Below are 27,794 nucleotides of genomic sequence, written 5' to 3' on the forward strand. Positions count from 1 at the left end.
TAAGGTTTCCTGCAATAAAACATAAAACAAATGTGTGTGAGACAGCCCAGGGAGTAAACTGATCAGCTCTTACCATACATTTGAACCTTGTGCTGCAAGTGAGGTGTGCTGTGTTCGTTTCCTAACTAGAAGTACATCAATTTGTGTAATGCTTTCCAGCGGCGACACCTGTCATAGGCTCCCTGCAGGTACCGAGTGACTCAGAAAGCCCAGCAGGGCATGACTCAGTAAAATTAACAAATTTATCCTCTCAGCCCATTTCTGGGTACTCAGCAGGGAGCAGACCATAAGTTGGAAAGAAAATGAGTGGCAGCTTTTTGCAGTCAAAATATTAGTCATGATTTTCCCTTAGCTGTCATAAATGAGTCAGCATGTCAGCTACAATCCCTCTGAGTCCCTGCTGGCCTTGGTGAGATGAAAGAGATGCTTGGAAATCTGAATACCAAATGTGTCCTTTATTATTCACACTTTATTACTTCATAACGCTGTGCCCGTCTGATGTTCTCTGTATTGCAGTATTCCTTTCTCACATTGTTTTATTAAGTCCAAAACTGTATCTGAGACACTTAAAAGTTTCATAACATGTAGTAGGCCTTAATACTGATATGACTTGTTATGGAACCTCTTTTTTTCACCGCAGACAACAACATCTGCATTACCTCTGCTTTAAGCTTGCAGTGTGAGTGGGTGAAAGTAAAACATAGATGAGAACCACTTGCCTACTTCTCCTCCCGGTGATCTAAGAGGGGTCATCTTCGGCCCCGCCCCATGATATAATGCCACATTTTGCTGCACTATGTTGCTGGGCCATGATGATGGCAAATCATGTCATCATGCCTCCGCCCATGTTCACGCAAGTAATGGGTGGGATCCAGGAGGGTTGAATACGCTCCTGGATCTGAGAGAACTTCCCCAAAATTCAGGAAGTTCTGGGAGAGTACTGTAGGCACCTATGAGACCACGTTATGCAAAATTGTCTATTGTACATACAGTATGTGTAAGTTGCACAAACTAAGCTTAAAGGAAAGACCAAATCAGCTAAAGCTGCCCACTGGAAACAAGTAGACCCTCCCCTAGTTTCATCACTTAAAAATTGTGTTCAAAGTTGCGCAAGCATATGCAAAAAGTGACTCATTGGCTGTTCCAATCTTTTCATTCAGATCTAAGGGGGTCATTCAGACCCGCTCGTGAGCGGCAGTACGCTCGCAAGCGGGTCGATGTTCCCCCACTGCGCATGCGCACGACGGAGGGAGCTCCGTCGTGCGCATGCGCGATACCCGGCGAGCGACGGGCTCTCCATCGCTCTGGGTCTCGCACCAAAGGGGGCGTGCTGTCAATGTTGATTGACAGCACGCCCCCTTTGGTGGGCGTACCGGGGGCGTGCCTGCCAGACGGAGGCATTCCCATGGGAACGCCTACCGTCTCAAGCCGGCCCCACTGACATCACTAGTGATGTCAGTGGGAGTGATTTTGGCTCTGATAGAGCCAAAATCACTCCAGGGCTTGCGGCAGTGAGACCGTACCGCAGGGTCTCCGTCGCAAGCCCGATGGTCACGATGGTCAAGACCATCGCGACCATCATCATGGACGCTCGCTATAGCTGTGGGTGGTAACCCACAGCTATGCGAGCGTCCATGAGGACGCTCCAAAAAAAGGTAGGAGGGCCCTGATTCAGAGCGAGCGCTCTGGTCAGAGCGTTCAGCTCTGAATCAGGCCCTAAACCCCTTAGACCTACAGTATAGTGAAGAACAGAACTGGCTCTCCACCTCCTTATAATGCATATCGTTAAACTGGTACCTTCGACCTCAATCTCAGAATCTCAAAATTAATGTGTTGGGGTTTCTAAAATCACAACAATACCCTTACCTCGTTTCATTATATCCACTTTAAATCCATTTTCTTCCGTTTCCCCCTTTCAATTGAAATTTGCTTTGATTATTCATCATAAATGTATATTGATATAATTACTATCAATCAAAATGCTGCAATCTTTTTCCCTATGATAGATGCATGCACACTACTGCAATGTTGAAAAAAGTGCTTATCCCATGTTGATTTGCACAGTGCAAAATTGCACTGTTGTATTCTGTGTCTGTTGAAAACAGTTAACTTAAAACATGATAATAAGAATGGCCTAATTTCCAAAACTGTCCTGCAGAGCATTTGCCCTCAGCCACATTAGGCCGCAAAATGACACACATTTTGGGAGCAGAATTTGTCCTAGGTGGAATTCCCTCTGTGATTTTCGTTACGCACGGCGGTAATCACAGTACTTATCCAATCACATAACACAGCAGAATGGATTGACCATTGTAGTTACAACTCTGTTTATGTACTTTACAATTTATTCCATAATATAGGAGTTTACAGATACAGTGTGACATAGCAACTGCTCAAAATGCCAAAAAGAAAGCGGAACTTGAAGATGGTATATTAATCTGCTTAATAGGGCTTTATGCCGCCCTGTGCCGGCCCCAACCCCTAAACATGTGATATCATGATGTCATGCCTAGAGGCAGGGCCATCAGCTTCGCCGCTGGCTGCAGGGTGCATGCTCAAAGCGTTCCTTAGACTCTCCAGGTGGCTCTGCAGTAGCACTAGTGGCTGCAGGGTGCTATTCCAGGCACCCTGCAAGCCAAATGCGATGGTGTCTCCCACAGGGTCCTGCTCTATTTCCGGCGGCACCTCTCCCACACTCCTAGTTACGGCCCTGCCACCATTAGCCCTGCCCATGTGTATGAATCCACCATCCCACAGAGCGCACTTCTGCAGAACCAGTCTACAGCAAGAATGCTTATGATTATATATATGCTCTGCTAGAGAAGCACGTTGCAACCTGCTGCAGACAAGAGATAGAGAGAGCATAAACAATTATGTTATTTACGGTAGTTAATGGATATTATTCTGCTCAGTAATACACAACCTTTGATATACTGTATGTCAAATGTGACTTTACTTACGGTTGAAGGGATTTTATCTATAGTAGAACATTAAACTGTTGTATATTACTTTTTGTTTATTCATGTGCAGCTGAATATAATTAGAAAATAGTAATGACCATTGAAATTTTGGTGCAAATTATAGCTTATAATCTATAATGTTGTGTACTATGTAATTATGTGGCCAAATCTCAATGACATCCCATGATTTTGGAATACCAATTTGTATTTTTCTTATAGAAAGCCAGCTTGTTAATCTATATCATCGATAAGTGTGCTATTTGCAGACATTTCTGCATTAAGCTTAATAGGCTGTTCATGTCACTTTGCTATTTTCTTTCTAGAATGCAGAGTTCTGTGAATTTTTACTGACCAAACTCATCAATGCTGAACATGCTTGCTGCAAGTCTGACAAGTTTGCAAAGCTTGAGGACCGGACAAGGGCTGCTCTCTTGGACAATCTTCATGATGACCTTCATGTGCACACGCAAGCTATGCTTGGCCTGGGCCCAGATGAAGACAGGCTTGAGAATGGAGCTCATGGAGGATTCCTAGAGTCCTTTAAAGTAAGTTTAGGGGAGTTACCTTAGAACTGAACCCAGCTCTTTGGAAGTGGTCAGCTTTCCAGCTTAACTGCAGGTGGTTTATCCATTGTCTCAGAGTTCCTGTTCCCCTGACATACATCGACATGTATTTTCATTCCATATATTGCAATAATCTCATCATATGGCTACTGAAGACTACACAGTCTTGCCTTCCTGTAGTAGGGTATACTTTCTAGGCTGTTCGGCAGGAAGTCAAAATGTCGAAATTGACAATGTCATGATTCAAAATGTTGACAGTTACGATGCTGACATCAGTCGACCCCTGAAAATGTTGACATGAATAGAATGTAGACTTATGAAACAGGGCCGTAACTAGGGAGGTGCGACTGGTGCCACCGCACAGAGTGCAGGGCTATGTGGGTGCCACCGTCACTGCCACACGGCCCTTGCTTCTGGCTAGCAGGGTGCCTGGAACAGCACCCTGCTAGCCAGTATAGCTGCGGCAGTGGACGCTACAGACAGGCAGCCTGCCATGTGTACAGCTATCAGGAGCCTCTTGAAGACGCTCTGTTCACTGCTGCACTTCTGGGTGCTGGTGGCCATGTTCTCTAATGCGCGATGTCATGACGTCTTGCGCACAGGGGACAGCACAGGGCGCTGTTGAGCCCTGTTACGACCCTGAAATTAAATGCTGACTTTGTCAAAATGTCGACATTACCATTAGGGTAAGCGTAAGTGTTATTGTTAGGGTTAGCATTAGGGTTAGAGATACATTTACTTAAAAAACACAGTGTCCGCATTCTGCCCATATCGACATTGACATGCTGACGTGTTCAATGTCGTCATCACTGCGTCGGCATTCTCATGTGGACATTAATAATGTCTAGATCATGGCTGTCGACCTAATATACTGAACCCTTTAAAATATAGTAGACCATTGTGTGAAAGGAGCAATATTCCAGGCATCCTATAAATGTAAGTGCTGTCAGCTGCATTTATAATCCTGCTCAGAGACAAAACAACCTGAAAAGCATTCAGTTCAATTGCACTTTTATGTATTGTGTATAAACAGTGTATGCAAGGCACAAACCGCTTCCTGCTGCACTGTTTTTATCCTTTGCATACTGCAGAAACACAGCTATTGTCAGGGGGATTTATATGGTTAATCATTAATATATTTTTAGTTAAGTCATTGGTTTCCCTGTTGTGGATAATTGTTAAATGTTTTCCTATGCATCCTCATATAGTGGCATATTCATTATGTTATTTGTCGGGGCTACACAGGCGTCCCGTCCGGGCGGAGGAATCCGAAAGGATCCCTCTTCGCAACCCGGGACTCCTACCGATAGGGAAGGAGCGGGAGCAAACCCGTCTTAAGATGGCGAATGTTCCTACAGTCAAGCTCCGAAAATATTGTAACAGAAAGTTTGGTTTACAGAGCTGTGAGGTTGCCATGGTTATAAAGCAAACAGAAAGTATTATAATACAGTCAGGTGCAGAAATATTGGGACATTGACAGAATTTTCATATTTTGGCCTCTATTCACCACCACAATGGCTTTGAAATGAAACAAACAAGATGTGCTTTAACTGCAGACTTTCAGATTTAATTTGAGGGTAATTACATCCAAATCAGGTGAACGGTGTAGGAATTACAACGGTTTCTATATGTGCCTCCCACTTTTTAAGGGGCCAAAAGTAATGGGACAAACTAAACAATTCTAAATCTAACTTTCACTTTTTAATACTTTGTTGCAAATCTTTTGCAGGCAATTACAGCCTGAAGTCTGGAACGCATAGACATCACCAGACGCTGGGTTTCATCCCTGGTGATGCTCTGCCAGGCCTCTACTGCAAATGTCTTCAGTTCCTGCTTGTTCTTGGGGCATTTTCCCTTCAGTTTTGTCTTCATCAAGTAAAATGCATACTCAATTGGATTCAGGTCAAGGGATTGACTTGGCCATTGCATAACATTCCACTTTTTAGCCTTAAAAAACTCTTTGGTTGCTTTTGCAGTATGCTTCGGGTCATTGTCCATGTGTACTGTGATGAGTTCTGAAGCATTTGACTGAATAAGGGCATATAATATTGCCCGAAACACTTCAGAATTCATTCTGCTGCTTTTGTCAGCAGTCACATCATCAATCAATACAAGGGAACCAGTTCCATTGGCAGCCATACATGCCCATGCCATGACACTACCACCACTATGCTTCACTGATGAGGTGGTATGTTTTGGATCATGAGCAGTTCCTTTCCTTCTCCATACTCTTCTCTTCCCATCACTCTAGTACAAGTTGATCTTTGTCTCATCTGTCCATAGGATGTTGTTCCAGAACTGTAATGGCTTTTTTAGATGTTGTTTGGCAAACTCTAATCTGGTCTTCCTGTTTTTGTGGCTCACCAATGGTTTACATCTTGTGGTGGACCCTCTATATTCACTCTTGTGAAGTATTCTCTTGATTGTTGACTTTGACACATATACACCTACCTCCTGGAGAGTGTTCTTGATTTGGCCAACTGTTGTGATGGGATTTTTTTTCACCAGGGAAATAATTCTTCTGTCATCCACCACAGTTGTTTTCCGTGGTCTTCCGGGTCTTTTGGTGTTGCTGAGCTCTCCGGTGCATTCTTTCTTTTTAAGAATGTTCCAAACAGTTGATTTGGCCACACATAATGTTTTTGCTATCTCTCTGATGGGTTTGTTTTGATTTTTCAGACTAATGATGGCTTGCTTCACTGATAGTGACAGCTCTTTGGATCTCATATTGAGAGTTGACAGTAACTGATTCCAAATGCAAATGTCACACCTAGAATCAACTCCAGACCTTTTACCTGCTTAATTGATAATGAAATAACGAGGGAATAGCCCACACCTGTCCATGAAATACCTTTTAAGTTGATAGTCCCATTACTTTTGGCCCCTTAAAAAGTGGGAGGCACATATAGAAACCGTTGTAATTCCTACACCGTTCACCTGATTTGGATGTAATTACCCTCAGATTAAATCTGAAAGTCTGCAGTTAAACCACATCTTGTTTGTTTCATTTCATAGCCATTGTGGTGGTGAATAGAGGCCAAAATATGAGAATTCTGTCAATGTCCCAATATTTATGCACCTGACTGTAATTGAATATGCCCCCATGTGTTTTATTTTTTTTCCTGTGGGGACCTATGTATTTCTAAATTATCCTATCGGTGCCAATGTGTGCATTTTTTTTTCATGCAAAGCCTATTGGGGGAAATTAAATTTTTCTGGGTGGCGTTTAAAGTAACAGGCACCTGTCTGAGCAATTCAATTGTTCGGGCACCCATTACTTTTGAAGCGCCCATAAGCACTGGATGCGCAGCTAAACCCGTCAAAAAGTCATGGTTTCAGCATGAGAGAAGAAGTTGATGCACAAGGTTACAAGGAGAGGGGAGGGAGTGATAGGTTGAAAATGGTTATAGATGGAGGCTAACACCCCCATTTTGAGTGGCCACTCCCCTTATGATGTGAGGCCACACCCCTTGTGACATGTGGCCACGCCCATTTTTTTGTGAGTGCCTCCATACCCCTACTTCAAATTTCGCACTTCGACCACTGTATAATACTGTATATAGAAAAAGAAACATTTGGAATGTTTAAAAATATTATTAACCTAAATGATTTGGTGTTTATTATATTTTTGGAGATACTTTTCTAGTTTAACTGTGAATACCAACAGTGTAATAAGTGACCTTTTTATCAACAATGAGATAAATGCCCCAAAACCTAATGTTCCTTGTTGTCACTATTCTCTGAAATTTCGGCATAGGTTTTGGGACTATTTCTTACATACTTGCTGACTTTTTACTTTTCCCAGTCCATTTCACTATGAAGTGGGAAGGAGACCACCTACTCTTCCAGTGTCTGGAGAACTCTTCCAATATTTGTGAGTCTCCCGGGCATTCCTTGAGAGTAGACAAGCATGATTTATCATTACCTCCTCCAATAAACGGCTGTCAAAATAATAAATAAATAAATAAATAAATCATTTTTGGGAGAATTTTCTGCAAGAACACTTTATTAAATATTCTGCATAATGTAAGTAAATAAAATATAGGATTAATATATTTACTTCACTGTTTTACAGTAGGACAGCCCTAATGGTCCTAGATACGAGACAGGAACAATATTACATTTACTTGAGTAGAGTAACATATAAAAACATTTAGACATTTTCTGTTCTAGAGATGGCAAAACTGCAATCAGTAACATGGTAAGAACTAGTAAAGTGAACATTGACATGTTATTACTATGCATGATAAGTATTGTTTTGGCAGGCAGTTGCACTAAGTAAATACTTAACTACAGACGTTAAGCACTGTATCGTTTTTCCCATGTCCCAAGTGTTTCCTCTTTTACTATGCTCCATGTGATACATAACGCACTGAAGGATGTATGCGTGAGTGCATTTTCTCAACATAAAGTATCTTGCTCCTAAATTTACATATTGGACATGGCAAAAACTTTAAACCATATATAAAGTTGCATGTATTTTCCACTTGCGATCCCTTTTGCTCAGAGAAGTGGATCAAGACCAAGGGCTGGGAGGCAAATTTTACCCTGGGGAAAAGAACATAACACTGGCCCCTTAAGCAGTGACCCATCCTTTAGAAGTGTTTTAGTTCAGTTATAGAACAAACGGGTGGATTTATCAAAGAGTGAAAATCCCTTTTTCTGGAGAAAACACGTGTTTCCACTGACAAAAGGGCTTGTTTTTCACATCACTATATAAGTTAAAGGAGATTCCATTGACCTAATTCACACTGGTAGTCTAGTGCTATTCTCAGATTGTGTTAACTGAACTGATGTATTTAAAACTTGCTTTATTTGGAGAATAAAGCATTTTTTCTAATGTCGTAAGAAAAGTACTTTTCAATTATCTGTTTTACCTGTTTTAAAAAATAACCTTACAGGCCACTTGTAGTCCTTGATGTGGCCATCATTCATTAAAAAAGTATTGTTCATACAGAAATCCCATAGACAAAGGGAGTCCTCTAGGCCAAATGCTGTGTGAATGACGCAGTCAGTGGTAGCTTGATTCACTAATAGGGTATCACCTCCATTGTTTCCCTTTCCGATCTCCTCTACCGTCATCTTGATATATATATCCCACAAAATTTTAGTCTCCTTATCTTTTGAGTTGATGAAGATTTTAAATGAAAGAAAGAAAGAAAGATAGATTGATTATTATTACTGGTCAGATAGAACCTATCAAAGGAATGGAAGAGTTTAATGAAATAAAAAATAATGTCAAACTAAGAGTAAAGAAATTAGAGGAAGGAATCATAGATACTAAAAAAAACATTTAAAAGAGACCTAATAGACTATAAATTTGATAAGGTCAGAAATTGGTCTCATAAAAACGACCATAGCGGAGAGATAAGGATAGTGACCGGGTATGGACCAGAGTACTTTATAGAAACAATTGGCACCGGCCTAAGTATACATCTTGTAAAGACCATTTACCTTTTTCCAATAGATTCCAACCTCTAGAATTGTCCCATTGTGAAGGGTAATCAAAACCTTATTTTAGAGTACAGAATAGCCAGGCCAGAGGAGTCAATTCATTATCAGAGACCGTGGCAAATGCAGGATTTCTAGAAGGGGGTTTCCAAATGCTTGATTTTAGAGCGAGTGTGGCCAGTTCATGAAGAGGGCACAGATATCACTTAACCAGCTTTAATATGTGTCATACAAAGTGTATTGTGTGTCATAATTCCAGCATATACAGGACCAGTGATCGCAGTAAGCCATTAAATACGGCAGTAGAGCCATCCTGCCTGAGCTGAATGTTTTTATTTTAGATCTGGGCACCATTCTAGAGCACTGGAGCAATTCTGGGGGAGCAGCAGAAGAACCTAGCACTCCCCTGGACATATATGTACATATTGATCTCATCATGCACTGGATAGTGTATTATTATATGATATTAATAAGTGGGATGTAGTCCGGAAGCCGACGGTCTAAATCCCGACTGCTGGCTTCCAGACACTGTAATCCCAGCGTGATACTAATGACAGGCGTCGATAACTCAACCCCTGTCATTAACCAGACGCCGGAAGACCGACGCCCGGCATACCAAACGAAGGTAAGCCGGGCGCCAGGCGCGGGCAGCTGCTTTTAGGTTTAGGGCTCCCGGGGGGACTAGGGTTAGGCTAGGGGAAGGGAGGGTTAGGGTTAGGCACCCCCGGGGGGAGGTTAGGGTTAGGCACCCCACCGGGAGACTTAGGTTTAGGCAGCGGGGAAGGGGGGTTAGGTATAGGCACTTAGAGGGGGGATTAGGGTTAGGCACTTGGGGTGGAGGTTAGGGTTAGGCACCCCTAAGGGAGGGTTAGGTTTAGGGTAGGGAATTAGGTTAGCGATACTTACCTTAGGACGATCAGGATTTTCACCCTTGCCGGGCAGCCGTTGCCGGGATTTGAACTACCGGCCATGCGTCCAGCGGTAATACTTACCACACCCTAATAAGCAACCCTATTGATGGTCTATAGCAGTGCACCCCTAACAGTGCATGTTTTCCAGATCTCCTAGTTGGTGCACAGGTGTATTTATTACTGGCTGACACATGTTAAAAGATCCACAGGTGGAACCCCCCCTGCATTTTCCTATGAGAGAGTCTAAATCTGAGCAGGAAGAGAAAACAAAATGAACTAAAAAAAGGTCAGAGAGAGGGAAAAAGACAACAAATACGGAATGACTAATTACCACTAACAAATTTATCCAAATATCAACTTAAAACGAAGGAAATACATTTGCTTAAAATGGGACTATTTTTTGCTCCCAGTAGGGCACTTAACTGTTTCATATTATTTTTAGATGCTGTGAATCATTCTAAATCTTATTGTAAAAAAAAAAATTTTTTAACAATAAATGAAAAACAGTAGCCATATTAAAAAATGTGAATGAATCATCTAATTACACCGAACTAAAACAAAAATCTACTTTTTACCCTATCGAATTGAGAGGCTACCATGTAAAAACATTTTTTTATAATCTAATTAAAAAAGACTTTGAGGATACTTGTAAAAATTATAAAAAAAGGATATAAAATATATTTAAAAATGCATAAAATAAAAAGTGGTTAAAAGCGCTCTGGTTAAGGTGCAGGTGCAATGTGTCCTATTTGTCCAATAAGTGGGCAACGAAGATTCAACAGTCTTATATTCCAATAGTCACTTTTCTGCAGTTCAATTGTCACATATATTCCAATCCTGATTCTTCTGCAAAGTTTAAAACCTGGTCTCTCCACTTGGTTCTCACACAATCACCCCTCAGTGTAAGTAAGCCATAAAAGACAAAAGTGGGGAAAACATATAGTGTAAAACCATTAACATTTATTTCAAACAAAATATAAGTAAAAATGGTTGCGTACCATCAGGGACCTTTTCATGAAAGGCACAGTTTTAGACATATAGTGGTTTTCTGCTCCCCCTATTAAGCAATACCTTCCCACAGTTTAGGCTCTGGTTGGCAACAACCCAGTATACAACACCAATGCGTTTCAACCAGTATATGGTCTTTTTCAAGGTGTCAGCTGCCAGTTGTAGCGTGGATCGCAAGCATTGATTATTTTTCATTATATTTAAAAATGAACAGGATGCTATTCCTAATATTTTTAAAAATATCAAGATGTAGTGATAAAAAGTGAGGAAGGGTAGTAATATTGAACTGACATGGAGGATATTGAAAGAAAAAAATAAAAGATGACCATAGTGATAAACTGCACAGGTATTTGGAAAAAATATTAATAATAATATTTCTGAAAACCTCTCTCTCTCTCTCTCTCTCTCTCTCTCTCTCTATATATATATATATATATATATATATATATATATATATATATATATATACTGTTGTATTGTAATTAAATCCTCACGAGGGTGCTACTACTGACAGCAATATCTGATCTAGAAGCACACAAAGAAGGAAACATGTTGATCTCAATGCAGTGCACTAAAAGAAGGTAGACATAAATATAAAACTTAACTTTTATTGATAATTAGGTAATTAATAGGGAGCAAAATAGTTAAAAATAATTCCTTACAATTATATAATCAGACAATACATTAAAAGTGTAATGACAGACAAAAGTGAATATAAAATAAATCGGCGAGTCTCCCTTGGTCTCTGATCAAAATTTATTTATTTATGGTTGATTTTGGTGTGACCTACAGTATATCCTGAATAATAAATGATGTATACCTTTATTGTGTTGTAATAGAACATGTAAAAGATGGTAAATTGGAGCAATACAAAATCTGCTAGTTAAGGGCTGAGGTTAAAATGTACCCATATAATGTGCCCTAAACAGCCTGAATACAATCGTATTAGCCCATGAATAGGAAGTTGCTGGAGTCAATCTGCAACAATGTGTAACAATCTGCAACATAAATAAAGGAATTTTAATCAGAGACCAAGGGAGACTCACCAATTTATTTTATATTCACTTTTGTCTATGTCTTTACACTTTGAAAACTGTTTATCAACAGAATAATATAGGTATCTGTATTTTAAGAATCCCAGGATACCTATATTCTACTTTTTGATGAAGATTCACAAAAGATTAGACAATCTTGGCTGATTGTGTCTGGGCATAATCCGGCAGCCTTGCGTATATCTGATTTTTTTATAGATATTTATATAAAAAAATATGTATTTGAACTCAATTCTTATATAAAAGATCATACAAAAGTTTTATGTAATGTCAAATAGTCTCCCCATTATAAATGGTGTACTCTTGATATTGAGGCACTTTATACTTGCATTTTGCACAAGAAGAGATTAGAGACAACAGAATGATATTTTGAAAATGGTCCAGAAGTTAGAAAAAAAAACATTATTTATTATTAATTGCAGGATGGCAATGGGAACCCTATTTGCACCAAGTGTTGCTAACTTGTATCTTGTTGAATGGGAGAGTAGATACATAGAGAGCAAAACCACCAAACCATTTTTTAATAATATTAACCTGTATAAGCGTTATATAGAAGAAGTTATAATTGTGTAGGAGATATCTTATAATGATTTTTTGGGAATTTATGGCTCATGTAAGTAATGATACAATGAACTCTGAAGTAAAGAGGTAATATGATCTCACCTCAAAATTTACTTATAGCTTTCAAGAACAGAAAATAGAGTTCCTAGATTTAGCTTTGGACATTTCATGTTGGAAGACAGGAAGAAGGCTGATACCTATACCCATGTCAAAAATGTCGATTTTGACAGCTGTCACCTACGTACAGTAAATGGAAGTCAAATATCCCTTACTCACAATTTATCAGGGTTAGATGAAAATTGCCTCAATAATATGATGAATGGGCTGATATACTCGTGTATATATATATATATATATATAAGGCAGGAAGTATGGCAGCGGCATTCCACAAAAATAAGTATATAGACAAATGAAGTCCTTTACTTCAACGGTTCAATCTGTGCGATTTTCGTCAGCAAGACGAAAATTGCACAGATTGAAACGTTGAAGTAAAGGACTTCATTTGTCTATATACTTATTTTTGTGGAGTGCCGCTGCCATACTTCCTGCCTTGCATTTTTGTGACTTGCGGAGGGCACCCGGGATTATTGTCGGAGGAGTGCCAAGCTTTCTGCTATTTTTATATATATATATATATATATATATATATATATATATATATATATATATATATATATATATATATATATATATATATATATATATATATATATAGATTGAGGTTATTAGAAAAATGTATCCCTTAAATTTAATTGAGAGCCAAAAATTACCAACACAGCAAACTTATTCATTTTGAAAACAAAGCAGGTAATAAGGAAAGGTTTTTTTTGCCACTTTTGTGACTACTTACAATACTAGAGAGAAACTGATAAGGTCAATCCTCACTCAAAACTGGGATGTTCTTTTCTTAGATCCCATGTTGAAGATGGTATTACAGGTTGAGTCTCCCATATCCAAATATTCCAAAATACGGAATATTTTTAGCATGACTGAGAAAGTGAAACCTTTGCTTTCTGATGGTCCAATGTACACAAACTTTGTTTAAGGCACGAATTATTAAAACTATTGTATAAAATAACCTTCAAGCTGTGTGTATAAGGTGTATATGATTATGAAACATAAATTAATTTCATGTATGTACACAAACTTTTTCTGATGCACAAAATTATTAAAAATATAGTATAAAATTACCTTTAGGCTGTGTATATAAGGTGTATATAAAACATAAATTCATTCTGTGTTTAGATTAGTGTCCCATTCCAAAGATATTTCATCATTTTATGCAAATATTCCAAGATACGGAATATTCCGATATCCAAAATACCCCTGGTCCCAAGCATTTTTGATATGGGAGACTCAACCTGTACCTTCAAAAGAAGGCACCAACACTGAAAAAAAGACTAGCTCCTAGTCATTTATCTGTAGGGAAAGAAGTATATGGGTAAATGCAAAATTCTAAAGGGTATTTTCCTTGTGGACATCGCTTAATTTGCAAATATTGTTATACGATTATAAATAATTTAGCAAGATATGATCATTCGTAATTTAGGAGAATTGAGAGCCTCGTTAATTGTCAGACTGTTTGTGTTATTTATATGATTGAGTGCCACTGCGGAAAGACATATTTCAGCATAACGAGAGCACACTAGAAATATTTTGAAGAAAGTCACTAACCATAGTGTTCCAAGACACTTTGTTGAATGTCAGAACTCTTTGCTAACTGATTTGACATTTAAAGCCATTGAGCACATCACATTAGATGAAAGGAGAAATTACCTTTTGGATAAGTTAGCGAAGCATGAAACATTTTGGATATATGCTTTCAATACACTAATAACTTTTTGGTATTTTTATATCTATCTATATGTTACTTTGTGTAATGCACTTTTAGAAATGATTATATATATTATATTATTTATGTGGAATGAAAATGATTATCAGCATCTTTAGGAGTATATCGCCAGCAGCCTGATAACTATAAAAGGTATGCGTTCTGCATCCCGGCGGTCTGGATGCTGATCCTTACTTTACCGGCGCCAGAATACTGATCCATGCTTGCCTTGCAACAGTTTTAGCATGGCCAAATAGCAAAACTGTAGTAGGGCATGCTGGGATGTGTAGTTCTATAGTTCTACCACAGCTGGAGGGCCACTTATTGCCCACCCCTACACTATGGGAAGGGTTAGGATTAGGCACTAAGGGGGTAGGGTTAGGTTTAGGGTGTGGGGAGAGGGAGGTTAGGTTTAGGCACTAGGGGGGAGGTTAGGTTCAGGCACCAAGGAGGGAGGGTTAGGGTAGGGAGAGGGGGAGGGTTAGCATGCCGACCACCAAGTGTCGGTATGTCAACCCTGTCGGGATCCAGGCATCGGGATTCTGACCGCCTGGAGCCCGACTGTCGGTATTACAAACAGATTGCCTATAAAAATGCCTGCTGCTACTACAGTATATTTATAGTTTTGTATTTAGTTAATGCCGATGTAATAACCATAAAAATGGCCATTGTCAATATGTTTTAATATTAACTGTTGTCTTAATAACCTTTAACTACTTGCTTGGCTCGAACGCAGCCAGGAGTGCTTTTCCTGACCACGACACATCCCATGCGTTAGTGCCGCCCCTCTGCTTCCCCTGTTTGTATGTAGGAAGTTCATTCTGCACATGTGCAGAAGGATCTCCTGCTCCGGATCCTTGGGAGTAATGCTGTGGTCTATAACCGCCGACATCACTCCCAAAATCGCGCCCCAGAATGCCGTGCGAACGGCACTCTGGGGCACATTTGCCTAAGCTAAAAGTGCTTGTTGGGGAACATAGGCTGGGTGGAGCTTACAAAGTAATGTATATGATGACATCATTCTGACCAAAACTGGTCCTGAAGCTCTTTTCCACATTCGGAACGGCATTCCGACGCTGCCATCCAACCGAAACACCCGCGCTGTAAACATCAGACTTACTATATGGCAGATTTAGAGTTCTTTATGTAGATGTGCATTTGTATTCAGTAAAAAATGTTTATGAAGACGTGCCCCCTCTCTCTATATGTGTGTGTATGTATGTGTGTGTGTATATACATATATATATATATATATATATATATATATATATATATATATATATATATATGAGTGCTCTCTCTAATTGAACATGCCATGTTATGACCAGATGGTATGTTCAGATACTGGGATTACTGCCAGTACTGATATTCACTTTGGCTACAAACAGCTGTAGAATAGTTAATTAAAGAGTATTGCTCTGATTTTAGCAGTATTTGGATTTCAAAACTCAATCTCTCAGTTTGATCAGCATTTAAACCCCTGGTAGCTGAGTCACTTTGGCAGATTATGGCTGGCATTGCCGTCTGGTATGGCATTTGACTTGTAATAATATAGTAGATGTTTTTAATTGCTTAGGATTGCAGTCCGTATTACAAGGGCACTTTCAATTATTTTCTAATTTGGGACAAATAGGGTCTTAAGAAGCAATATGTTATCAGTGAAGTACTGTTACCTCTGCACACTAAGTGATACAGACCAGTTAACCAATGCATGACTTCCATTAGGAACAAATAGCATTGACATTTGCATTTAAGTAAATTAATATTCAGCAAATTATTAAATGATATACTATGTAGAGGTGTAGCAAGAAATACGCTACAGTACAATTACCAGCATTACAAAATTCCCAAGTAAGAAAAAATAAAATAGATTTTTTTTTGTGTTCTGTTCCTCCTTACCTGTTATGCAGGGACTAACTGACAACTTTTATTCTGTGGGTCAAACAAACACAAGCAAGTGGCCCAGATTTGTATAATATCATGCTGCAGGCACTGCCTCAGCTATCCATCCTCCGTTAGTTGGTGGTCCCTTCAGGAAAAAATGCTTCTTATTAAAATGATGCATTTTTTTCCTTTCCTTTTTTTTATAATTTTTTTAAGTAGTTCTTTTCTATTTTGTTTTTGCTTTTTTACATTCTGCATATGGAAATGGAAGACCTCACCAAACTGGTCAGATAAGCCTTAAGACTAATATTCCCGTTGCCTGCCCGTGTTGCCAGGGACCTGAGCTCCACTCAGCTGCCCCAGAGACTTTTTTTCTATTAAATTACTGTAAAGAAGAGCTTCATTTTGCAATTTGACCCCTTAGTAAGTTATCTAGAGGTTCTATGGTCAACACCTTTAATATTTGTTTTTGTAAAAATTCCCAACATTTTTTGTACAAATCACTAAAATCTTCATGCATGATTTCATTCCTTAATGCCTTCGCTACAACAATCTCCTCATTTCAGGGCAACACAATAATACGTAGTTATGTAATATACAGCTTTAGTTTAGCAATACAAATGTGTTACTATACATGATTTATGTCTAACAGTAGGTTTCCCCTACCCCTTGATGTCTCCTGAGCTACCGTATGTATACAGGGAAAGTGTAGCAATTTGCCCAGCTTCTGGTCAGTTCTGGTTGGCAGGCATGCACCTTCTCAAACGCTACTTGTTAGCCCACTCTTTTCTGATGAGTAAGACCTAAAAAAATTTAATGATACATGTGGGTATATCCTATGGCAGGACTCCCTGTTGGACCAATCTTATTACTGAGATACAACTATAGGGGTGGGGGGGAACATGTCCCCCTCCCCTGCCTAGTCCACCACTATTGTTGTGCCAGTGTTACAGTAATGCACTCTTTACAAAAAGGCACCATTGAAACTTGCCCCAGGCCCATGGTAGGTGCAGTTTTTCCATATGAGTCTGTCCGCCTGTGTGAGTGGTTCATCATCCTTGTACGCATTATCTCTGTGCATCTTTTTTGCCACACCCCTGTTACCTCAGAGTCCGCCTCCTGGAATGCCCCTTAAATTTCTAATACTGTGTGTCTAAATATGTACTTCAACTCTTTACCTACAAAATCGGGGCACAAAACATTGCCCGCTTGCATGAATATCGGCATAACGTGTAACTCTGAATCGGGTCCAAAGTGTGTGTATAATAGTGGAGGTGGTGAGGCTGCAGTGCCATAACTAGGGGTGTGCGACCTGTGCCGTTGCACAGGGTGTACGGCCTTGGGGGCGGCACTGTAACTTCCACACTGCACCTGCATGTGGCCTGCAGAGTGCCTAGAATGGCACCCTGCAGCCAGTAGCGTTACTACAAAGCTGTGCGGAGCTACTGTACGTGCAGGCAGCCTGTACAGCTACGACACTGCGGGCAGTGCTTTTCTTCCCAGAACTGGTGGCCCCGCCCTAGCCATGACTTCATGATGTCATGAGTTTAGAGGGTGGTGTGAGGTTGTATTTACTATACGATTAATTTGCATAATCAGTGGTAAAAATCATAATATGGCAATGAATTACATGCTGTTTTACTAGTCACCAAATAGAGAAACAGTCCTATATGGTAGATCGCCAATTTTGCAGACTCTCCAATACGGTAAAATCATGAGACATTGCAAAATCAAAGCTATCACCTACAGAATTTCTCAATAATAATAGTGTAGTATCTATTGCGCTTCCCCTTGTGGTGTAGTACTGTTGTCTAGTGGTTATTGGATATTCAACCCCTGGTGGTGTATGGATATATTCTTACCATAAGTTGAATGAGGTACTATATAGATTGAGCTGCACTGAGCGATATGACAAATGTTTAATAGGGTATAAATTAGGGATGTGCAGGCTCGGATAGGTTCGAGTTTGCACGTGGAGTTCGGATTTTTCCCTCCAAAAAAACGGAACTCAGAACGAGGCAAAACGTCATCTTACATGGACGAACATCATCATTCCTGGTCTTTTGTCCAGGAATGATGATGTTCGTCCATGTAAGATGACGTTTTGCCTCGTTCTGAGTTCCGTTTTTTTGGAGGGAAAAATCCGAACTCCACGTGCAAACTCGAACCTATCCGAGCCTGCACATCCCTAGTATAAATGTAAATCAGCTTCACAATACACACAATGGTATGCTGCGATGTGGTTTTAACAGTACAAACACTATGGATGGTTACACACAGTGGGATACAGTACAATCTAAAAAATAGTTGTATGAAAGAGTTCAGACACTTCTCGCCAGGGACGTAGCAAATGGAAGGTGCAGCCACCACGCGGCATACCCCTGCCGGGAACACCGCCAACCCTGCTGCACCGACCACAGACCCACGTTTCAGGTAGACGCCCAACTGACCACCAGGACCAGGTGAGCTATTTGCTACATCCCTGGTGAGAAGCCCGAACTACTCCAAACGGCCAGCAAACAGAAGTCCCCACATACCCGGTACTCTGCACTTGTGACCCACATCACCAAGTGCCAGCATCCACTGTACAAGACTTGTTTTTTGAACAGGAAGCCACCAAGAAGGACTAACACAGGTTGGGACGCCACCTGTCACTTCTTATCAGTGTCTGAACTCTTTCATACAACTATTTTTTAGATTGTACTGTATCCCACTGTGTGTAACCATCCATAGTGTTTGTGCTGTTAAAACCACATCACAGCATACCATTGTGTGTATTGTGAAGCTGATTTACATTTATGTTTATACCCTATTAAACATTTGTCATATCGCTCAGTGCAGCTCAATTTATATAGCACCTCATTCAATTTATGGTAAGAATATATCCATACACCACCAGGGGTTGAGTATCCATTAACCAGTAGACACCATTACTACACCACAAGGGGAAGCGCAATAGATACTACACTATTACTATTATCCCCCAAGAGGACTGGCACCCTCTTATCTAAGTGCTGCGTACCCCGGCCACTAAACTCCAGTGCGCAGGAATACCAAACTTTTGCATTTCTCAAAAAGTATGGTCATAGTGAAGTGCTGTGAAAATCATAAAACAATGGTTTTAGACATCCGTGATTGCTTCATATCTAATGAGACAATTAAGAAAACAAAGTATGCATGGTGCGTTTCTCAATAATCTGCTTTATGCCTGCCTGAGAGAACCTTACAGCTTCAGTGATCGGAACCACATGTGCCTATGAGCGAAGAGGAGCCCTGCACCAAAAACAGACACTTCCATGTCATTGGGCTGCTGCTGTTGCTATGACTTCCGAAATATGGCACCGGCTCAGATAGCAAGTCTGCGCAGGTGTCATATTCAAGAAGATATCACGGGGATTGTATTTTAAAACCGATTTACAATAGATATACAACAGATATAAAATATACTGCATGCAATTATTGGTTTCTTTATTTTGTAGTTCTTATTTTATTATTCTAATACATACTGGTCTGGAATCAAATAGGTGGGCTTTTATGTAATAGATATAGACATAATGGTGGGAAAGAATGTCCTTTATCTGCAGATATTTTCAGGTGACACAAAACAAAGATATCCGCCAATAAAATGTATTTGTTCTCCTCTGTCTCTTTTTCCTAAGAGAGCAATCCGAGTGCGCAGCCATTCAATGGAAACCATGGTGGGAAGCCAGAAAAAGCATCAACCAGGAGGGATATCTGGGAGCCTGAGTGGGGGAATTGTGCATACAAGTGCGGAGATCACAAAGACCACGTTCTCTGTAAGAACTGTTGATGTTCCCATGTGCTGCTCATTGCACGGCTGGTGCACATGACGGATGCTTTGGTGGTGAATAATTACACCTGCACCTCTGCCATATCACACTCATTTTATATTTGGATTATATGTGGACATGACTGTGACTGAAGGAAAGAATGGTTCAAATGAATGTAAAGGACTATTCCTAAGGATTGTCAGTATGTGGATTCCTTACTGAAGCAGGTGGTGATGGCAGATTAATTATTGATGGCTTTAAGAATGGATGGGTTGCCTATCGCACTATTGTATTGTTAGTTGTAGCCAGTAAATTAATAATATTATTAGTGTCACTGACCCTGGTAATCTGCCATGTGTTAAGCTCAGGAAGAATCCCTCCTTCCACCTCTATGACCTTATTTTTGTAAATGCATCCTTGGAGTTTGGTTTTCCATTTTGTTAGATCCACAAAAACCTTAGAAAGACTGAACCTGATAGACGTGAGCCTTACAGTATTTCAAAATCAAAGTTCACGCTTACCCTCTACTCTCGGTAGTAACCTTTGCAATCTAGAAGAGCAGCTGGACATGTAAAGAGCTGGAGCAGGAGATGCCCAGACTGTAAACATCACGTTGAAGTCCAACCACTTAGCACTTTAGCTCCACTACTCTTATTAACATACAATTTTCAGTTTTTCTTCAAAAATGCTAGTTTAGGTTTAGCTTTATTTATGACTTAGGTTAATCATGAGAGCGAGGGGATATCAGGACTGCCCTTATTACATGTGTCACATTTCTGTTTGAATGTTTCTTTTACAGTGGTCAAAATGCTCCTAGAAATGTAAAGATTTTAATATAATTCTCATTGTCTTAAGCTAATATGCCTTATTATTTTAACTGTACATCACAGCCTCCTGCAGTAGTAACCAAGACACAGTCTAAGAGCCCTATAAAGCGGAGATCTGGTCTCTTCCCTCGACTGCACACAGGAACCGAAACCCAGCCGGACGGGCGGACGCGCTGGTAAAAATCATATATTTCTATAGAAATGTATTATTACATTGCATGTCTTTTGTTTCATTAATTTCACCAAATGGCCATTGAGGCCAAGGCTGGAACCAGCTTTACGTATTGTGGCTGTGCCAAAAAGAGTGCGCAGAAATGAGCATACGAGAAGGGGAAACTCATGTCTGCAAGATCAGAAACGTAATCATTTTCCTCGGCAGGGCGACCTCTCCATTACTGTATCTCAGTGTATATACAGAATTAATGTAGGGGTTTTGGTAATCTATATAATTTGTATTGTAGTTTATATTTTTATTTATATTTAGTGAGCAGTGGTTTCTTCAATTGTAATTGGTGCTTAGTGATGTCACAAGACGTCTGCTGCAAGTTTCCATGATGCAATAAATACAGTAACTCCGTGTAAGAAAGACTTACCTGGATATAGGCATCTTACAGTATATACATTGCATGTCATCATGTTCCATATTGAAATGTGCATATTAACAAAAATAAAGTACATCAATATTAGGATATTAAAAATCACCACAAAGTTCCCTGACCTTTATAAAAGTAGGAGGTCTGTAGCCTTGTACCTGCATATAATCAGGTAATATCTGCAGGACTTTTAATGTCCATATATAAATTATAGTACATTTTCCTCTATATCATTTTCGATGCAAATTAATGCATAGTTGCAGCCTAAATTTATTTTTCATACATTTATTTTGCACATTAACAACAAAGGCTGGGGTAAAAAATAAAGGAAAATGTATAACAATTCAGTATTAGTAATGTATTAAAAAATATATATCCTTAATGTAGTTTATAAGGACATTACACTGTATAAACAAAATATGAACTTCTCAGTGACTTCTAATATCCATATAAACTACATTACCATCAACATAGTATAGCGGGGAAGATGCAATGTCATCCCTTTGGTATTCATTAGGAATCCTATTACAATGCCTGTATTGTAAGAAATTGCATAACACTTGCAGAAAACACTAAAGTCTCTCAGTCTGCACCAGCTTTACTGACAACTCTGCATGAATCCATTAAATGTGGATATGAGTTCATTCTAATATTTGGTTATATGCATATTTTAGTGGAGCTATTTTAAAAGCAGATTGGCCTGTTTTTTTGAGTACATACAAATTACAGATGCATACACTCAGCGAATAAGGTCTTCCCTCCTTTGGCAAAACATGGGCTTTTTCGTGTTATATAATCTGGGGCTGTTGCACAGTTGAATGGAATTGCGGGGCGCGTTATGAGTGTTTTCTACTGTACATGCTCCTGGACCAAGCATTTGCAACTATGGGTGGTGCAGAATTGCACGGATTTCAGTTACATCTCTACTTGTAACTGAAGAGAGCATAACTGGGCTGTAAGTGGGTGTACTCATGTAGATAGTGCTCATTGACGATGTGTTGACGGAATTGCATGCTATGCACGGTAGGCCGAAGTCATTAATACATCTGTTTTCAGATGTATCTTATATAACAAGGATAGGTCCGGTGCGCACTGATGACGGGCATCAGACCAATCGTATGGATAGTGCGCTCTGCATATGGGTGAATATATACATTTAGATCCGTGCACTCAACGTGGGAGCAATTACGACTGACTTGTTTCTACTCTGTGTCAGCTCCTCTGTGTGCAAAAGAAAGAAATACTATTTGATCTGACACACTGCACTAACCTGCATGTTTTTAAATTGATCACGTTGAATAAAAAGACAAGAGAATGCCAGTACACTTTGTATCATTGTCTACTGGTGTGTACTCAATGCTGCTCTTTTCATTGACATTTTCAAATGTTAAATTTTTCAAAAAGATACATTTTTCAAACTTTAAAAGCTTATTGTTCTGTCACAAAACTCCATAACGCCTGTTACGACAAAAACGTCACCCCAACGGGGAGCATCCCAGGGCAGAGGCTGAAAGTTGTACATGGCATAATAGTGTATTAAAGGGAAAGTATTACCTTGTTAGAAGTACAGCTATAATTCATTAAGGGTCATTTACAGACATTCATAAATGTGCATCCCCCCCCTCAGTGAATATGTCATATTGGTGTAATGAGTTTTGTTGTATCTGATATGCATGGGTCTGTATGTCATGATTGTGAGAGATGAAATATTTCACATGCTGGTTTCAGAGGAGCTGAGTGGGTTGGGCAATTTCCAACTTAGGGCCTGATTTAGAGATGGACGCAATGCTTACGCTGTTGAGCGATTATCGGTGGTCTGCTCATGCATTTAGAGTTGTCTTGTGCATGCGCTAAGTTCCGTTACTTACACTGAGTATTTATTTGCAAAATGATTGAGAGACAGGGACCATTTGCAGATGGCAATGGGGGGGTTGCTGTTCAAATGCAGATGTGTTGCAACTATTTTTCGACCCATGTCTCTGCCTGCAGCTGCGATTCCGTACACAGTTAAAGTGACTCCGACATCTAGTTTCCGCAGCCATTCTGCACGACCATAGGATTATTCAGAAGACTGATAATCAACTGATCTGTGACTGAGCTGCATCTTTGCATGCAGTCGCTTGGATCTGCGAAGCCGCCAGTGGACGCCTCAATACAAATCCCGGCGGTTGCATACAAATTTGCAGCTATGACAGCATTAGCCACACGTCTCTGACTCTGGCCTTTAATACAGATTGGATACAACCATGTACTTCAAATTGCACTCAAATGACAATAAAATACATAGATACTGTGCTTAGTGATCTTTAAGGTGTGGAGAACGCACATATATGGGTGCATGTCAGCACTACCATCCTGTTTAAAGCTATAATGCCGACAAGTTTGAATTGCTTTAATTGGCATTAGTACACATTAGTACACTGCGACATTATGCCATCAGAATTATGCTGTCCACATAACTGACGACATTGGCAAGGAACTTGGTGTGGAAAAAGCTGCAGTCATTGCATCATAGTGTTTCCCATGCTGATTCCGAGCCTAAAGGCCCCCATACATCAGCAATCGATTGTGGCAATTCTGCAATTTGCAGATGATTGTGTATAAAAATCTGCAATGTATGGGCTTCACAGATCGCAGATTGCAGCTAAAAAGGGATTGGAATTGTTAAATCAGATTGTCCAACACGTTAGATTTCACAGATGGATTGGGGCTGTAGATTGCTAGTGTATGGACATGATCAGCAGATTTGCAGACCGTTACTAGTTCTAGGAAGGGCCTTTCAAGATTGGCAGATCTGTGTTTGCTGCAATCGATCTGCAAATCACTGAAAAAGATCTGTAATGTATGTGCGCAGATTGCTAGATTGGGAAATCCTAAAATTGGGTAATAAATCTTCCAAATGTTCAATTGTGGTTATCAGATTGCTGATGTATGGGGGCCTTTAGATGTATTTTCAGAAAAAAAAAGAAATGCAAAAAATATGCCTGGTGCTGGCAGAGTCTCCAGGGACCCGGCACCCCCAGGGTGGCTATTTGGTGCGACTGCAGCAAAGGTGTGCGAGGACACATCTGTAGTTAGTATTACCCCTTTAATAAAATTAATAAATATTGCTCTTTTAATAAAAGTAAACAACAATTATTATAAAATAATATTGCCCCCATAAGACAATTATCAATATTATTTGCCACCTTATTCAGTGTAAAATGATTGTCCTTATTATAAGTGTATTATGATTCCTCTCTTTCTGATTGGTCAGATTGGTGCCATGGTTTTACAGCAGTTTTGTGGTTTGGTCAAAATTTCAGAAAAAAGCACCATAAAGCAGCTGTAAAACAGATGAACAACGACGGCTGTTTGCAAAACTCCATAAAATAGATGAATAGTAAAGTCATTGGATTGGTGCTTCAATCTGCTGGCGAAGTGCAGGAGTTCCAAACCCGAAATGGCGGCTCCAGCCACAAACATTGATAAATACTCTGCAACCATTCTGCTAGCTAAAAAGTTATATGACTTGGTTATTAATTTGTTTATCAACTCTCTCTAATAATATTAACAATTGTTTTCTGATTTGAAGTGATAGCATGTCCTCCATGCAGAAAATCCCAGATTGTGGACATTCGTCACAGGATGTAAAATCTGAAACCTCATCAAATCCCAGTTCCCCAGAGATCTGTCCTAACAAAGAGAGGTAATGATGAATTCTGCACCTCATGTAGCAGAAGAAAATCGGATTTATGTTTCATACCTGCCAATGTTGTCTTATTGTCCTTCTGGGTGGTTCATGGATTACACTGACTGCACAGACTAAGATTCACAAACAAACGTACAAATGATAATTTCTGCACAGTATTTCATTATAATACATGAGTAATGTTAATACTGTTATTATCTACGGTAAGCAATATACTTTGTAGTGATGTAATTACATCAGTATTCAGCAATTACAATGCTTTACAGTAAATTACATTGTGTCACATAACATAATAAGGTTAAGCTACAAGTTATTGCAGATATTGAGACCCTCTTAAAAGCTCTGAGACATAGGGCCTGATTCAGAGCCGCTCGTAAGCGGCCGCTCGTTCGCTCAGAGCGATGTTTGCCCAACTGCGCATGCGTACGGATCGTTATACGCATGCGCGAACCAGTCAGTGCGGTCGAAATTCATGTGCTCGCAAAATAGCGAATGCCTGATAATTTGAGTGACAGAAAGAGGCGTATGTGGGTGGTAACAGGGGAAGGTGCTTGAAAACGGGGAGTGGAGATCCGAACGCAGGCGTGCTTAAAGGTCAAAACGGGCGTTTTATGGGTGTGCATAATTAAAACAGCAGCGTCATTGACCACGTCACTGGGTTATTTTATAGTCAGAACTGCTCGCGAAATTGTGGTAGGAAAAACCAACCCCAAGAATAGCGAGCAGTTCATACCCTGGTCGATGTACTCGATTAATCTAATAAATAGCGGACATGACGTAGGATGCGAGCGGCCAGGGGGCGTATTTTTTCAAAAAACGACTGCAAGTTTGGTTCGCTCGTTCAGACCTAGAGGCGTGAACAGACCGCAAAGAGCGAACGGTTGATATGAATAGCCACCCCTATTTTCTGGACGAGCGAGCGCTAATTGCGTCCGGCTCTGAATCAGGCCCATAGAGTGGTATCCAATTAGCCCCGAACATTGTTCGGACGCTAATTGATCCTTGCGATCCGCGAAAAACAGGGATTTTTTGCCGATTATCCCCTTTTTTCGCCAATGTTTTTTTTTCACCCTATCCTATTATTTCGAACTAAATAATAGGGTATATCTCTCGAAAACACATAGCGTCTGCGATAAGCTCGCAGACCTATGTGTTATCGCCTTTTTTAGGGTGATAAAACGGCATTTATTGTGGATTATTTTTCGGGACACATCAGGTCCCAAAACAAAAGCCAAGATAAGTGCCGGAGTCGGGCTGACTTCAGGGCTAATTGGATAGCCCCGGGGAATCCATTAACGCCCAAATAATGTTCGGGGCTAATTGGATACCCCCCATAGTATCTGCTTTGTAATCGCAGAAATTGAATGCCATAGTGACCTGCATGTCGCGTTTAATACTTGAAACATTTACATTGTCAGGTGTGATTGTAATTAATATGTTTTACGATTTATTCAGTTACAGAATATACAGATTGAATATACTTAAAAATGTAAATAAAATAGATAAATTGAATAGAGCAAGCAGAATATATAGTTCAAAGTCTTTGGTTTTAACAGCTATAATATGACAAATTTGGCTTTCATCGTTTGCATATATAAATATTGATTAGGTGTTCAGAATTATCCATCAAGTTCTAGTTATTTGACACCAACAATAAATATTGCTTGATATTTCCTGTGATTTACAGGAGGTTTTGTTGCATATAATTTTTATCTTAAAAAAATATTGATTTCTAGAACCGCATATAAAAACGCAAACATAGTCAGAGAATCATGTACATGTATCACGTATAGGATTGCCTGGAATCACGACTAAGGAGCCTATTTGTTAATTGTTAATATTTACGGGTTATCCCCCAAATGTATGTACAAGGGACCGTTTTCAACCAAAACCCCCATTCTGGAGCTTAGTTCCGTTCGTTAATGCCATTTTTAGATGGCGGCGGCCATCGTAGCGTATGGGCTACTTCCCGAACCATTTATCACGAGAGGGATCCGCAGGATCCCACCCCAGCAATGGCTCCCCGTGCATGCACAGTAGCGTGCTGGGGTCCTAAAGGGCCCCTGTCTCCTTCTTAAAATGATTGGGTTTAGAACCCGATAAATTAGTAAATATGCCCCTGAAGGTCATACTGATAAGTGATTTTCTGTCATTAAAAATCAAATACAATATACTCTAAAAGAAAATAAAATATAGAGATCAAATACTGTACAGATATGACTCAAATATGTGACTGAAATGTCAGCATTTATCAATCCCCTAAATGATATAATTTATGTATCATTAGATTTTGAAAGCATTCCATAATGGAACACATACAATCAGTTACTGTAAATCACATCAGAAAACAATGACCTCAAGCAGTTTTGTTTGTTTTATTTTGAAGCTTGTATATTATAATAAGTAATGATCCTCATTATGGCAAAACAAAAAGTGAAATCACTTCCATCTATGTGGTCACGGGACTCCCCAGAAGTTTATAATATCTTTATATTTAATATTAGGGAGTTCATTATCCAACTTATATTTATTTACTGGTGGAGGACAATCCGCTGGAATAAATGGGAAGATCAAGTGCAAGTCTCACATTCTTGCCAGCTGTGACCTTCTAATAATTATATAACAACGAGAGTTGGGGTTCTAGCAGTGCGAACCAGAGAACCTTCCACAC

At 39.7% G+C, this 27,794-nt stretch overlaps 1 protein-coding gene across 2 annotated transcripts in view; it reads left to right on the forward strand.

The window, feature by feature from the left end:
- Positions 1–27,794, forward strand: part of RAP1GAP2 (RAP1 GTPase activating protein 2) — a 911,161-nt gene that overhangs the window by 862,451 nt on the left and 20,916 nt on the right. For both annotated transcript variants that reach the window (XM_088449471.1, XM_088449472.1), the window contains 4 exons: positions 3,284–3,505; positions 19,881–20,018; positions 20,903–21,015; positions 25,007–25,120. In XM_088449471.1, coding sequence (XP_088305597.1) covers positions 3,284–3,505; positions 19,881–20,018; positions 20,903–21,015; positions 25,007–25,120 — 587 coding nt within the window. The remainder of the gene's footprint in view (positions 1–3,283; positions 3,506–19,880; positions 20,019–20,902; positions 21,016–25,006; positions 25,121–27,794) is intronic.

Source organism: Taudactylus pleione, unplaced genomic scaffold (genome assembly GCF_031769625.1).
Source record: "Taudactylus pleione unplaced genomic scaffold, aTauple2 ptg000485l, whole genome shotgun sequence".
In the NCBI taxonomy this organism is placed as follows: Eukaryota; Metazoa; Chordata; class Amphibia; order Anura; family Myobatrachidae; genus Taudactylus; species Taudactylus pleione.